The sequence below is a fragment of the Oncorhynchus mykiss genome, chromosome 11, assembly GCF_057628025.1.
Source record: "Oncorhynchus mykiss isolate SJ-2025 chromosome 11, ASM5762802v1, whole genome shotgun sequence".
NCBI lineage: Eukaryota > Metazoa > Chordata > Actinopteri > Salmoniformes > Salmonidae > Oncorhynchus > Oncorhynchus mykiss.
In genome coordinates this window covers 67,976,538-67,992,186 of record NC_143032.1, presented here as the reverse complement: position 1 = coordinate 67,992,186, position 15,649 = coordinate 67,976,538, and the positions used below count along the sequence as shown (strand labels likewise).

Here is a 15,649-nt window from a genome sequence, read left to right as displayed (position 1 = left end):
ACTTTCTTTTCTGAGATCTTCATGAGAAAACAATATTGTCTTTTGCATAATCATAGCCTACACCTCCTCTATCCAAAACACCTCATCATTAGTGTGTGAGACATACACGCATCCCACAAACCCTTACCTATACACACCCTGCAGCACTTCACCTGCTGGCTCAGGCCAGCCATATCTAGCAGCTCCAGCAGCAGGCAGAAACAAAAGCCCCATTGAGACCCGAGAGACAGGAGATGCCTGGGTGTGAAGCAGGACAATTACAGGTATAGGTGTCACCTCTTTCTAGGCCAACACTGGTATCATACGGCCTCCTTTTCCCCTTCTCCAGTTCAGCAAGTTGCTGAACCTCTAAATGGAACTTTGTTGTACTGAAAGAGAGATACTGAAAACAACTCACTGCTGTGAATGTGGAGGGTTTTTCATTTCTTCATTTCATCTATTGAGAAATGACATTTTTGATTCACATACATTCACTTTGCTGTCTGCATCAGTTAATTTTCTGTTGGTATAAATGCCTTCTTTGTATGAAAAGCTGTACTACTTTGAGAGAAATTTCCTTTGAATGCTGCACTACTGATCTATGTCTATAGGATACCATGCTTAGGCTTTCACTCAAAGGGCTTGCTTGAAACATCCCTATCCCAGGTGCTTTGATTTGCCAGGTGCATATGTTGCAGTAGCTAGACCCAGACCAACTGTCTGTTGCTGGCCAGTATCCATTCTGTTCATATTTTTTTCATCCTGTGTCCCTCTGGTCCCTTGAGACCCTCCTCCTCCTCATGCAAACTATCAGCTCCATCTGTCAACAAGCCCACTCATAATACGGCCCCTACCGTAGGTCCATTTTGTCTCAGTTGGGGGATGGGATGATCAGTCACGTCCCATCTCTCTTAACAGTTCCATTATACAGTATTCTACTACACGTAATCACTATGAGACAGAATTCTGTATTTTGTGCTGTAAATTAGGCAATGTATATTAGAGAGAGAATACTTAGAACACAGCTTCAGTTAGTGTTTCATATGCCCATTTTTATGTTTTAATAAGAGCGTGACTGTTGTGAATGTGAGTCTCTAAACATTTAGGTAGAATATCAATAGCAAGCATGTGCAGTGGTCAATGATTTGAACACTCTATATATGTTTTCTCCTATGCACAAGCCACCTTCCTTTCTAGCCTGAGCACCAACCCTCTTAGTGGCTGTCCTGGTGAGTCCATGCCCATAAATGTTGTGTACTCAATGTTTATTTCCCAAGGGCATGGTGTGTGTTGTAATTGTTTCAATGTGTCATTCAAGCAGAGGTGTGTGTGTGTGTGTGTGTCTGTGTGTGCTGCCTGCATGTCATGGCTGTGTGCGTGGTCAGTGTGGTGGTAAAGGTTGTGGTAAATTGGGTCTGCAGGGTTGAAATAAACTGATAGATTTGCCTAATTTGACATTAACGGGGAGAGAGATGGGTCTCTGAACCCACTGACGGAATGTAAACACGACACACAAACACACTCATTATGGCATAGATGCACACATGAAAAATAAATAGACCTCATTGATAAAGCCCCCCTTTGTACACTCGTCATCAAGTAGATAGTCGCAAGTAGACAGTAGCAATGACAAAGACAGTACTATATCAGGTAGAGAAGGGTTGTGGGAAAGGATTTAGGGACAGCACTGCAATGCAAAACATTTAAGCCCCATGTGATGTCACTGATGGCATTCAGACTGTCCATTGATGTATTTTGCGTTGAGTCTGTGTTATGTTCAAGGTTTTCCTTGACAGTTGTTGTTCCCCTACCCCATCTACTACCACCACCTGGGAGGGTAGACAGAGGTAATGAGTCTTTAAGAATATATCTTGAGGAAAGTGCTGGGGATCCAACAGGTGAGGTCAAAACACTTTAAAAAGTAAATGTCTCTTCTGCCCTGCTGGAGTCTATCAAAACACTAGTTCAGAACAGAATACGGCTTCAGATTTCCTTTGGCCAGTAGGCTAGAAGCACATAGCATCTCATACAGACTGATCTGGACATATTATTCCAGTCTGAATTAGATACTGGAAGAATACCTCATCTCAGTCACCAGGGAAGGGTCAGAAGCCTGCTGGAATCCTTTTGAGTGTTAGACAGCAACCCACACTAGAATATCCACACCGCACTCTCCTCTATCTCTGTCCCTCTGCGGGCAACCAGACAAGGATGGACTGTCACAAAGGTGCCAAGATAATGAAATTGTATTTCTGTGTTATTCGGGACTGTATGTTTTCTGTTTATTCTGCTTGCCAGAGAGCTAGCTTTGATTACCGCCCAAGATGGTAGCTTTGTTTTCCCGCCTGGCATTCCTCCACATTGACAAGGTCTCCAAACAAAGCTGAAGATCCCCTATATCGTCAATTTGGATTTGTACTACTATAGTATATAGGGATGTTCTGCATTAGATTGACATTACGGTCGTTTAGCAAACACCCTTTCCAGAGCAACTTACAGTCAGTGCATTCAATTAAGGTAAGCAAGACAGCCACATACAGTGCCTTGCGAAAGTATTTGGCCCCCTTGAACTTTGCGACCTTTTGCCACATTTCAGGCTTCAAACATAAAGATAAAAAACTGTATTTTTTTGTGAAGAATCAACAACAAGTGGGACACAATCATGAAGTGGAACGACATTTATTGGATATTTTATTTTTAACAAATCAAAAACTGAAAAATTGGGCGTGCAAAATTATTCAGCCCCCTTAAGTTAATACTTTGTAGCGCCACCTTTGGCTGCGATTACAGCTGTAAGTCGCTTGGGGTATGTCTCTATCAGTTTTGCACATCGAGAGACTGAAATTTTTTCCCATTCCTCCTTGCAAAACAGCTCGAGCTCAGTGAGGTTGGATGGAGAGCATTTGTGAACAGCAGTTTTCAGTTCTTTCCACAGATTCTCTATTGGATTCAGGTCTGGACTTCGACTTGGCCATTCTAACACCTGGATATGTTTATTTTTGAACCATTCCATTGTAGATTTTGCTTTATGTTTTGGATCATTGTCTTGTTGGAAGACAAATCTCCGTCCCAGTCTCAGGTCTTTTGCAGACTCCATCAGGTTTTCTTCCAGAATGGTCCTGTATTTGGCTCCATCCATCTTCCCATCAATTTTAACCATCTTCCCTGTCCCTGCTGAAGAAAAGCAGGCCCAAACCATGATGCTGCCACCACCATGTTTGACAGTGGGGATGGTGTGTTCAGTGTGATGAGCTGTGTTGCTTTTACGCCAAACATAACATTTTGCATTGTTACCAAAAAGTTACATTTTGGTTTCATCTGACCAGAGCACCTTCTTCCACATGTTTGGTGTGTCTCCCAGGTGGCTTGTGGCAAACTTTAAACTACACTTTTTTATGGATATCTTTAAGAAATGGTTTTCTTCTTGCCACTCTTCCATAAAGGCCAGATTTGTGTAATATACGACTGATTGTTGTCCTATGGACAGAGTCTCCCACCTCAGCTGTAGATCTCTGCAGTTCATCCAGAGTGATCATGGGCCTCTTGGCTGCATCTCTGATCAGTCGTCTCCTTGTATGAGCTGAAAGTTTAGAGGGACAGCCAGGTCTTGGTAGATTTGCAGTGGTCTGATACTCCTTCCATTTCAATATTATCGCTTGCACAGTGCTCCTTGGGATGTTTAAAGCTTGGGAAATATTTTTGTATCCAAATCCAGCTTTAAACTTCTTCACAACAGTATCTCGGACCTGCCTGGTGTGTTCCTTGTTCTTCATGATGCTCTCTGCGCTTTTAACGGACCTCTGAGACTATCACAGTGCAGGTGCATTTATACGGAGACTTGATTACACACAGGTGGATTGTATTTATCATCATTAGTCATTTAGGTCAACATTGGATCATTCAGAGATCCTCACTGAACTTCTGGAGAGAGTTTGCTGCACTGAAAGTAAAGGGGCTGAATCATTTTGCACGCCCAATTTTTCAGTTTTTGATTTGTTAAAAAAGTTTGAAATATCCAATAAATCTCGTTCCACTTCATGATTGTGTCCCACTTGTTGTTGATTCTTCACAAAAAATACAGTTTTATATCTTTATGTTTGAAGCCTGAAATGTGGCAAAAGGTCGCAAAGTTCAAGGGGGCCGAATACTTTCGCAAGGCACTGTATCAGCATAAGCAGAAATAAATACATATTTCAAATAATCAGAATGAGCCATGAACACAAAGACAAGGACAAGTGGTAAACAAGGCTTTCAAATGGTTTTATTCCTTTTATATCACTGGCAAATAGAAATGACTGCACCACACTTCCCAAAGATTGTTTTCACAATGTTTAAAATCCCCAATTCTAAAAAATGTGTGCAGAAAAGGACCACCTTTTTATAGTTTGACATAAACCCTTCCTTCAAAAGGCAGAGTCTGTTCTGATGTGTGTATGACAACGTGTGTATGTCTGTGTGTGTGTGTAAGAGGGAGAGCAACTCCTGAGACACAGTTAACAATGAAAATAATGACCTTTTGTGATAACATGTCTACACCTATATTATATATGAACGTGTATAATATATACTTTACTATGGTTCTCTTACATTTGTCTGTTTTAAGGCTTAAGCCACTTCATACGAATGTAACCCAAATATACACAACAAAACAAAAAAGAGAATTTCCAGGATGATATCCTATATAACTTACACTGGACTACACGGAAGCCAACTGCATTGATCTCTTGTTCTTTTTTAAGAATCTACACCTGCTCTTAAGGCAGAGGCTGAAGCACCGAGGGTGTTAACAGAGTGTTATACAGGGAGGGAGGACAGCTGCAGCTATACTACACAGCCCAGTCTGCTCCCTCAGGCTCCCTCTGCACCATGGTGGCTGGCCCACAGCATGTGGAGGACGGAGGGGAACCACCATAGAAATGAATCAGGATCTCTTCTCTATGGAAGACACATTCATACACAGGTAGGCGTGGAAGACGTATAAAACAGGCCATGGACAGGGAGAGAGGGAAGGAGAGGAGTGTGTGGCTCCCCAATAACAGACAATGCTTAGCTTTAATAATACATTAGGTTTTCTTTGAAAAGCGATACTGTTTTTCACCTTTTTAATAGTAAACCAATAAAAACATCCATACAAATGCGACAGTGTTTCCCATTAAAAACAACCCTCCCTCTCCCAAACCATTATATTTTCTCTCTGAAGACAGTGACAAGACATACATACACCTGCCCCATAGCACCAGTCTGAGTCGTGTACTCAATTCACAACATTCCCCTTCTAGCATGGCTACATGGTTCTCTGTTTGGATAGGGTTTTAAAATGACATAGAAGTGCAGCATTCCACACAAACAGATGAAACAATCATACTCCTATTTTTTAAGGATTTTTTTGGCGTGTACCAACCGTCTTCCCGCTCTAACGAGATTCTGCAGTGACACAGTTTGAGGTTCCTTTGGCATTGTGCTGCAACAGTGCAGGGGGAGATGTATTATAGGCTAGTCGACTACATTCAAATGCTGCTGCAAACCTCCCCATCTTATCCCCTGGTTATTGAACCCACCAATTCCTCCTCTTTCTACAATGTGTTATAATCTCTTGGGTGGAGAAGCCATTTTGTTTAAGGCCCCCAGGCACAAAGGGAGAAAGCCCACTGTAGCTTCCCACCATCCCAGCAATGCCAAAGCACAAACACACACGCCAGCTCCTCTTTTCAATGTAATACATTTTTATATTAATATATATTTTTTCTGCATTATTTACCTGTTGACAAAGAGGATAGATTTGAAATAGATAAATATAATCAACCACAAATAAAACAATTTCAATTCTAGGCGCACCGTGCCAATTTTGAAAGGACACAAAAGCCTATAGGCACAAATTACAGATCTAAAAAGCTCTGGATCGACTATGCTGTGCAAACCAACTATACATTGAAACCCTCACAACAAAAACTAGTAAAGCGACAAGCAATTAAATAGATATATCTATATATTTACATCTAATATAAATACCTTTTTTTTTGATAAACAGATCTTTCTGTGTAAACTATTTACATAAACATAACATTTTGCATAAACAATATCTAAGTATATAGACAAGGCAGAGGAGAGTATCTTTAGTGTACAGTAGCCTTTCTGCTCTTTTCTTTCCAGAGGTGAACAAACTCACAAGACATTGATCTTGCTTGTACTGTGCTCTGACCCAAAGGCAAAGCAAGTCAGCACATCTGTTGTGTTCTGCTTGTGGGTAACCTGAAGCAGATAGCTAGAACCTTCCTGGCTTTAAAAACTGAAAACACTCCCTCATAAATATGGATGAAGGTAATGCTCCATCTGGCCTACTTTCTCTCGAACATGGAATGTGCTTTAATCTCTCCACTGGTCTACTTTCAACAATTACCGGTAACTTACTGTCTGTCTGTATAACTTCAACACATATTCAAGTGACTACCACTGGCTACAGGACATGACTAGCAGCAACACAGACCATCACATTAAAAGATGAGTTAGACGCCACCGCCATCAGCGAGAGGAAGATAAAAGATACCCCCATAACAATCTCACCGTCATCAGAGAGAGGAAGATAAAAGATACCCCATAACAATCTCACCGTCATCAGAGAGAGGAAGATAAAAGATACCCCATAACAATCTCACCGTCATGTAATAGCCCCCCATTATAAGAGCCAAAAACATGGAGGTATCTATCCAACCGCTAAGCCAGGTAGAGGAGAGAGGGATGGATGTATTGCTGCCGATCGCAATAATGAAGTGGTTGTGGAACATGGATGACATCAAATCACACCCGTGCTTAGTGTTGTAGAACTCCCAGTGAGGACTTTACATGTAGACAGTGCAGGTAGACAATGATTTACTATAAAGACTTTCTAATAGACTACACCTGATAACATTACTACAATAGCTGCAATGTCTTTTAAGGAGACATACAGTATATTGATTACAATGACCACAGCTCTTTGACCCAGACAATCCCTTCCTATACTGTCTCTAAGTGCTAAATACCATCCATGCGCCGATTGTTTGTACCACCAGTCTTATTGGCGATATGGGGGCCAGTCTTATTGGAGATATGGGCGAGATGGAAGCTAGAGCTGGGGGTCGAAGGGAGGGGGGGCAGTGAGGTGTAGGTGTAGTGTTGTAATAACATTCTCTAGCTGAAGTCTTTTGTTCTCAGACGCTGGGAGCTGGAAGGGGGAAACAGCATGGATACGTGAAAACAGTCAAGTCACCTCTCTGCTCTTACACTGAAACTGACAGCAGAGCAAGAAGGGACAGAGGTGGTGGACACAGAAAGGGATGGACGGAGGAGTGTCTTCCAAATCCTACTCATCTTATTGAGCCAGAGGCTCTGAATGGGCAGTACCAGAGACTGATCTTTCATTTTGGTTGGCCGATGGACAGTTGAAATGGGATGATGGGTGTCTCAGGTGTTGGAGGTCTGAGGGGGAAAGAGAGGTGGAATACAGCTGGAGGAGAGGGCTTTGTCAGAAGGCCAGTCCTGCTGGGAGTGAGGTCTGATTGGCAGAGACTGGTTGGTGGGCGCGAGTTAACTTGACGATAGAGGGACGCCGTTGCACATGGGCCAGAGGTTGAGGGCTGTGCTCTTATAGGCTACAGCCCAAATGCTTGGCGTTCTCCTGAGTTTTCTGGTTCTGCAGGCGCAGGCTGGCGCTTGAGTAGCCCTCATCACTGCAGCTGCTGCGCAGGCTTCCCCTCTCGTCAGAGTCACTCACACTGCTGGTGCTCCACTCCAGATCCCCCAGCAGGTAGTCAGTCCCCTCCACGTCCACATCCAGCTCCTCCTCTGTTACACACACTACAGATTAATACTATCACCCTAAAACACACGGCAGCTCCAATGTAATCTCTACTGTGCCCACAACAGAACTACCTTGGATTACCAATGTGGGATGCACCATATTTCTCATATGTAACATTTATTTAAACTAGGCAAGTCAGTTAAGAACACATTCTTATTTACAATGATGGCCTACATCACTGAACAGTGTCTTTATCTATACATTGGTGAACATAACAGCCATGGCCATCAACAAAAAAGATTTACAGTGCCAGCTAATTTTGGTCATGTCTGGCGTGTGTGCTCACCCTGGTCTGCATCTGGATTGTCGGAGGAGACGATGGATCCTGTGCTGTCCATACGTGTTCTCTCCACCCCTAGCTGCTCCAGACGTCGTTGGAGGTGCCTCTGCTCTCTTTGCAGCTGGTCTAAGGTATGCTGGGCTCTCCGCTCGCACTCCTCCAACCTCTACAGCAGACACACACATACAGTCAGACAGCATTACAGTCAGACAACATCCTCACTTTGTGTGTGCGCACGTTGTGGCAGCTACTTTAAGACATGCTAACATCTCCTCTTGCCCTCCTGCAACCTCTGACCTCAGTACTGTATGTAACAGTGATACAGTGAAGTAACTGTCCAGAAAATCTAACTTTTAAACGTTCATTTTCTGTTAACTCAAATGTTGACTCATCCATTCCAACAGAAAAGCTGCTTTTTAACAAACTAGTGCTGAGTGATTAGTGCTTTTTGGTCTGTTCGGTTTCGGTTCAATTATTAAAAGATTATCACGGTCCTTCGATTTCGATTATTTGGGTGGAATGCTCAAAACACAGAATAAACCTATTAATAAAAATCCCATGATGGTAGTGACTTCCCATTACCACTTATTAATCATCATTTACTCACATTATTTTAATAAAATATTTCAGATGTTGTGTGTATTATATTTGTTTTATTTGATGACTTTATTATTTCATTCTAAGTCATCGTCTCATTTCTATAGAGCAGCTGCCTATGCCGTCTGACAAAATCACAATTTTAGTAGTTCTTCAAAGTAAATAAGGCATATTTTTTGACTGCTGAATACCAACTCTCAATCACTTAGATCATGAAATAATGGACAAGTAAATGTACAATGGATATTTGTAATTTTAGTGAATTACCACGATTTATGCACGAAACTATGTAGAATATTGGCCTGTTGAAAACTACAAATCCCTTCTACTTTGCACAGTTCAGAGTGGATCTGATTATCTCTAGAGAAGCTGTGCAATGTGTGCATTGAGCTCAGAAATAAATGAACAAAATGGAATTCAAATAATTGTACCGACGTCGGTCAATGAGTTGTTTAAAAACTGAAAAATAACCTACATTTTGGTTAATTGCTCAGCACTATAACATACTTGATTACAATTTTAGACATCTGGACAGTTAACTTTTATATACTGTACTGGCCTCATCCACACATAGTTAACCATGGACTGGTTCCTTCTACAGTAGTGGTTCCCAAACTTGTTATAGTCCCGTACCCCTTCAAACATTCAACCTCCAGCCGCGTACCCCCTCTAGCACCAGGGTCAGCGCACTCTCAAATTGTGTTTTTTTGCCATCATTGTAAGCCTGCCACACACACACACACTATGATACATTTATTAAACATAAGAATGAGTGTGAGTTTTTGTCATAACCCGGTGTGACAAAAGAACAGGATGCACATAACTCTGCAATGTTGGGTTGCATTGGAGAGTCTCACTCTTAAATCATTTCCCAGTCTGTGCCTGTATTTAGTTTTCATCCTAGTGAGGGCCGAGAATCCGCTCTCACATAGGTACGTGGTTGCAAAGGGCATCAGTGTCTTAACAGCGCAATTTGCAGGACACTCTGAGCGCAGCCCAATCCAGTAATCTGGCCGTGGCTTCTGATTAAATTCAATTTTCACAGAACCGCTTGTTGCAATTTTGATGAGGCTCTCTTGTTCAGATATCGGTAAGTGGACTGGAGACAGGGCATGAAAGGGATAACGAATCCAGTTGTTTGTGTCATCCGTTTTGGGAAAGTACCTGTGTAATTCCGCACCCACCTCACTCAGGTGCTTCACTATATCACATTTGACATTGTCCGTAAGCTTGAGTTCATTTGCACACAAAAAAATCATACAATGATGGAAAGACCTGTGTGTTGTCCTTGTTAATGCAGACAGAAAAGAGCTAAAACTTCTTAATCATAGCCTCAATTTTGTCCCGCACATTGAATATAGTTGCAGAGTCCCTGTATTCCTAGATTCAGATCATTCAGGTGAGAAAAACATCACCCAGATAGGCCAGTCATGTGAGAAACTCGTCATCAGGCAAACAGTCAGACAAGTGAAAATAATGGTCAGTAAAGAAAACTTTAAGCTTGTCTCTCAATAAAAAAAACATGTCAATACTTTGCCCCTTGATAACCACCGCACTTCTGTATGTTGTAAAAACGTTACATGGTCGCTGCCCATATCATTGCATAGTGCAGAAAATACACACATTCAGAGGCCTTGCTTTAACAAAGTTAACCATTTTTACTGTAGTGTCCGAAACGTCTTTCAAGCTGTCAGGCATTCCCTTGGCAGCAAGAGCCTTTAGTGGATGCTGCAGTGTACCCAAGTGGCGTCGGGAGCAACTGCTTGCACGCGCGTTACCACTCCACTATGTCTCCCTGTCATGGCTTTTGCGCCATCAGTACAGATACCAACATGAGCAGCAGCTACGTTTGGCAACATACGGACCGTTAGTGGAATTCCCGCGAGAGTAACGGTTAATGTGATTGGATGTTAATTATTTGACTAGGCTACCCTTATTTGACATTGTGTTGTTATTTCTCTGAACACTAGATGGTTAAATGTTATTTTTGGCAGTGAAATGAGACTACTCAGAGGCGAGAAAAAAATACAATGTTTTAAAAAAATCCCTGCTCTACAGGGGAGGTAACCCTGGTCCTTGAGTGATGCAAGGTTTACTTTGTAACAAGTTGCCACTTCACTCCACCGTAATCACCTAACCAACTGAGCTGTATACTCTACAACAAACCTAGCTGTACACCAGTCACTCACCAGAGTTAATGCTATACTCATTACCCTCTAGCTAGCCAGGCTAACTGTTGCTGTAACCATGCAAAGGGGTTAGTTGATGCAGAAACAGACAAGCCCCCTCTTCTGACCTCTACAATGGTCAATCAAATTGCCCTCTTGAATCAGAAACCACTTGGAACTGATTACTTCCCAGCACACACACCCCGATATGTTTCTTGGCTCTCATCAACAGGCTGAGGGTGGTATGCCTGTTGGAGTCTGGTCCCAATGGAACGAGGGATTTCAATCGCTCTAAACACAGCCGTAGGTGTGCTCTTCTGCAGAGGGAGAGAAAGAGAAAGAGAGAGAGCGAAATGGAGAAGCATAATTAAATCAGTTCCCTTAAACCCTCTCAGCAGTCATTGTTCACCTCATATGGAGTCAGCTCTCGCTCCCTGTAGCTCTTCTGCAGTAATTTCATCCCTGACCTATGATCACTTTCATCCACAAACTTGTGCCTGTCTAGGGCCTGCACCTTCTCATGACTGTATAAATGAAATGGACTGCATCAAACAGTCTTCCAGAAATGTTTCATCTGTTCTGGTAAGGGAATGAGTGGGAGTAGGCCTAAACAACAAGCCCTTTTTGAAGAAATGTAGGTCCATTTTGAAGAGGAATGTATTTGATTATTTTCAAACATGGTAAACCAAGTCACATGTACAGTGGAATCATCTTCTATACAGATGTCCAATCTTAATTTGAAACCTTTCGTTGCGGGAGAATTTTAATATCAGAAGAAATATTTAGAATCGCCACCAGGGGGCAGCCAGAAGCGGTGTTTGTATACAGTGCAGTACCATCCCTACAGTATACCTTATGTAGGCTAATTGAGGACTACAGCGCATCTCGTGTGAGTTCTTATGTGGGTTATAATAAACTAACATTTGTAGGGGGTAGATGTATTTTTCATTAGGGAATCATTTTTTTTTTAGATAAATTGTTTTATTATATATATTGAAGGCAAGCAATAAGCAGAAGACATGTTTGGTTATATCAGTGCCTATGTGGTCCAGCGGGTTACAGCCGCTTAACCCGGCACACATATTGCCAGAGACGGCATGGGTTCGAATCTGGCCCACTGCCCTTTGACTCATGAACAAATGTCTATTTTTGCTGCATTAATTATCTGTGGTTACAAGGTTAAAACAGAGGTTAGGTTAGGGGTGGGCTTTAGTTTGGGAAAGGCTTAAAACAAAATAATTCAAAACAACATCATCAGTATTCATAGAGGATGCACAAATATCATACCCCCAAGACATGGGGGGTGTATAATATTTGTGCGTCTAACTCTCATTCATCATTATTCCTGATTAATTCAGGACTATCCGTAATTATGGTAGCATCCACATGAAATGTAGTGTTTAGAAACATTCTATTTCTATTTGCAATAAAAGTGACTCCAAAATGACACAATATATTTTTTACCATTCCTTTCTATTGGGACTATGTACAAAAAGTGCTGGAATTTCTAAACGGTTAACCCAATATGGACAAAAATACTGTCAAATTAAAAGTGACAGTCTGCACTTTGACGTCAAAGTCACTGTCTCATTTCAAATCCTAAGTGCTGCAATACAGAGCGAAAACAAACACAAAGTCACTCTCTCAACAATTTTGGAGCTCATGTCTATGTCTAGTTTAAACACAATATTATTTTAAATTATGCTAATTAGACTTCCGCGGGGGCGTGCGGACATCGACTCTGGGGGGTAAATTGCATTTATTTCGATGTTTTCAAGAAGTAAAACGAAGTCTGAATATACACATCAGAGAAGTGTCTCAGCTCAACGAAATCGTCTTTGGATAGGCTCAAATGCATAAACATCTTGACAGCTTTACAAAATGAATATATTAAAGTCACACAATACAGGCTTCCAATCCACACTAAAGACCATCAAAATGATACATAGCCTAACTATAAAACATGGGAGAGCATCCACACTGGAGGAAAGTTTATCGCTCTACAGTAGGACTACATCTGTCAATCAACTGATGAGCTTCTCAACTCAGCCAGTGAAACAAACAGTAGCCCATTATAGGTTTTCACACATTGTATTATATGACAATGGATAGGCTAATGGGTAGCCTACAGAATGTAGCCTGTTGGAATATAATCAAATGGCCTATTGCAAGTTGCAACCATCAATGGCACTAGATTCAAATCGACAGCTAATTCAACCACAATGCTGATCTCAATTACAACCACTTTTGTTAACCTCATTACCACTCCCTAAAAGATGTTGGGGTTACCTCGTCCTGCTTGTGCAGCGTACATGAGTCGGTCATGGCCACGTGATGAGGTAGCCCCACCTGCGAACTTCAAAACCAGTGTTTCACCATCTGGTTGGTGTTGTCTGTTCAAACAGGGCTACGCTGTTCTGATGACTAAGGGCGATTGACAATTATTCCGTTCAATAGAACAACTCATTTCCTTGTTTACCACAGCAAATCTACGGTGGCAATTTACCTGACACTTTGTATGAATGGAAACTAATGTTGGTGTAGCCTATTGTTATTTTGTCATTTGTTTCCTATTTATGTTATCCAAAACTTTCTGGTATGGTAATTTCTTATCAAGATCAGGGGTAAAATATCCCTTGACTGTCCACATTTGAAATGTGTAACTTAATCAAGTCAATCAGGGGAATTGCGTTATTTGTGCCAGAAGTGCATAGGCCGGAATGGAACCCACAGCAACACGGTAGGCCTATACGTGAAGGCAGCGGCCCTAACCGCTAGACCAACCCAGATTCAACTCTATTTTGACAGTTTATTCATAACCTTAGGAAACACTTGACACTTGTATGTTGTAGCCTAGCGGAGACCTTGTGTTATTAAGCTATACAAAAATACAGTTGTTGATATGTATGGCTGAATTTCAGATACTTGTTTGTACATTTGAATGTTGCAGTATTAGGACCTAGGCTTAGTGTTTGAGCGAGCGAGAGAGAGAATATTATTTTGATAGCAAACCCTGATCTCAATGACTCGACTGCCCCCGCATGGAGAGAGAGAACTGCTCATTTTCAGGGATTCATAAGGCTCATTTGAATTTCCTGATGCAGAAGGAAAATTCTCAGCGATCAAATTAAGATCCGACATCTGTAGTTCCATGTACATTTGAACAACATTGTTACTAAACATAGAGGAGAGGTGTGGTGATCACTAGATTTACATTAAGCTGTTCTGTATCCCTTTATTTATCCCCCTTTATCTCCTCTCCTCACTTCCCCCTCTCTCTGTGCAGCTAAAGATGACCACAAGATCCTGCTACACAACACACATAAAACACCTCCAACTGGAGGCTGCTACATGCACACACAGGCAGGTGGGAGGAGGTACAACCAATTTTGTGCGTGTGTGTGTGTATGCTTGGGTGCACCCCAAAGGCCACGTGTGCATGAGTGGGGTGAAATTGCACAAATGTGGGCTAGTTGAGAACATGTTATTTGAAGCTCAAGGCTAGGTGTATGGAGAATATTTGGTACTGGGAGTACTCCAGATGGATATGTGATCATAGTATGTGTTTATCAATTTCAACTGCAGCAGGAATGAGTAATAACTATTCTAATGCTCCTGGGTGAGAGAGCGACACAGAGCCACCGTGGAAAACACACACACCCCCTCTCGCTCTCCAATAAACACACAGGAGACAAACAAATACACAACGGAGTGGAACACATCCAGGTGATGTTCCTCAGCTGGCCTGAGGCTTAGCTTAGTATGAACTAGTCCAAAGGGCAGAACACTGGGATGCCATAACGTGACAGAGTCAGGTTACACAGTGGCCAGCTTCACCAGGCAGGCAGGCTAAGCTGCTATGGGACTCACTGTAACAGAGGACTTGGACTGAGACAGGGTGGTGGGCGTTTTAAGTGGGTTCATACGAGCAGACACGCACACACACAGAAGTTGACAGAGGGAATGAGTCTCACTGTTCTCTCCTCCGGCAGTGTGTTAGTGGGCCAAAGAGAGTCCAGGCACAGCCAGGGAGAGGCCAAAGAGAGACCAATGGTCCCTTGTAGGATAAGCAGTAGGGTTATCCTCCGGGCAGCATTCTGCATTGTTCATTTCCCGGTAATAACTCTCTGGTGCTCCTAACTATCCATGTGGGAATGAGGAGAGAGACGGAGAGACAGAAAGAGACAGAGAACTTGATGTGGGATTCGACCTACCTGTTCTTCTCCATCTCGTTGTGTATGGATCTGTAAACAGACAAGAGGGACACAGAGTTTAGAAACTGTCCTTACAAATCGTCGCCAAGTAAATTCAGTGTGCTTCAAACATTCCTCTCCTCTCTGTTTGCCACTACTGCAGTCAGCCATGGAGTTGTTACAGCGAGAGAGAGGCTTGTGTTCGGCCCAGTCTCTGCCCATTTCCCAGCAGCTCTCTGAAGGAACCCAGTAGCATGGACCCCCTTCACCACCTGCTGCAGCAGCCTGCAGGACTTTAACCAGTTGCATCTCTAGGGGCGCTATTTCATTTTTGGAAAAAAAAAAAAGATGCTTGACTATGCATATTCTTGACAGTTTTGGAAAGAAAACACTCTGAAGTTTCAGAATCTGCAAAGATTTTGTCTGTAAGTGCCCCAGAACTCATTCTACAGGCGAAACCAAGATGATACGTCAAACAGGAAATGAGCAGAATTTCTGAAGCTCTGTTTTCTAATGTCTCCTTATATGGCTGTGAATGCGACAGGAATAAGCTTAGACCTTCTGCCGTTTCCCCAAGATGTCGGCAGCATTGTGA

General features: G+C 42.3%; 1 protein-coding gene across 3 annotated transcripts in view; it reads right to left on the bottom strand.

The window, feature by feature from the left end:
- Nucleotides 1–4,216: 4,216 nt before the first annotated feature.
- mxd1 (MAX dimerization protein 1) overlaps nt 4,217–15,649 on the bottom strand; it is a 36,402-nt gene continuing 24,969 nt past the window's right edge. For all 3 annotated transcript variants that reach the window (XM_090191025.1, XM_090191026.1, XM_090191024.1), the window contains 4 exons: nt 15,076–15,105; nt 11,064–11,178; nt 8,103–8,262; nt 4,217–7,800 (listed from right to left, as the gene is read on the bottom strand). In XM_090191025.1, the coding sequence (XP_090047151.1) occupies nt 7,601–7,800; nt 8,103–8,262; nt 11,064–11,178; nt 15,076–15,105 (505 nt within the window). In that variant the 3' untranslated portion in view covers nt 4,217–7,600. The remainder of the gene's footprint in view (nt 7,801–8,102; nt 8,263–11,063; nt 11,179–15,075; nt 15,106–15,649) is intronic.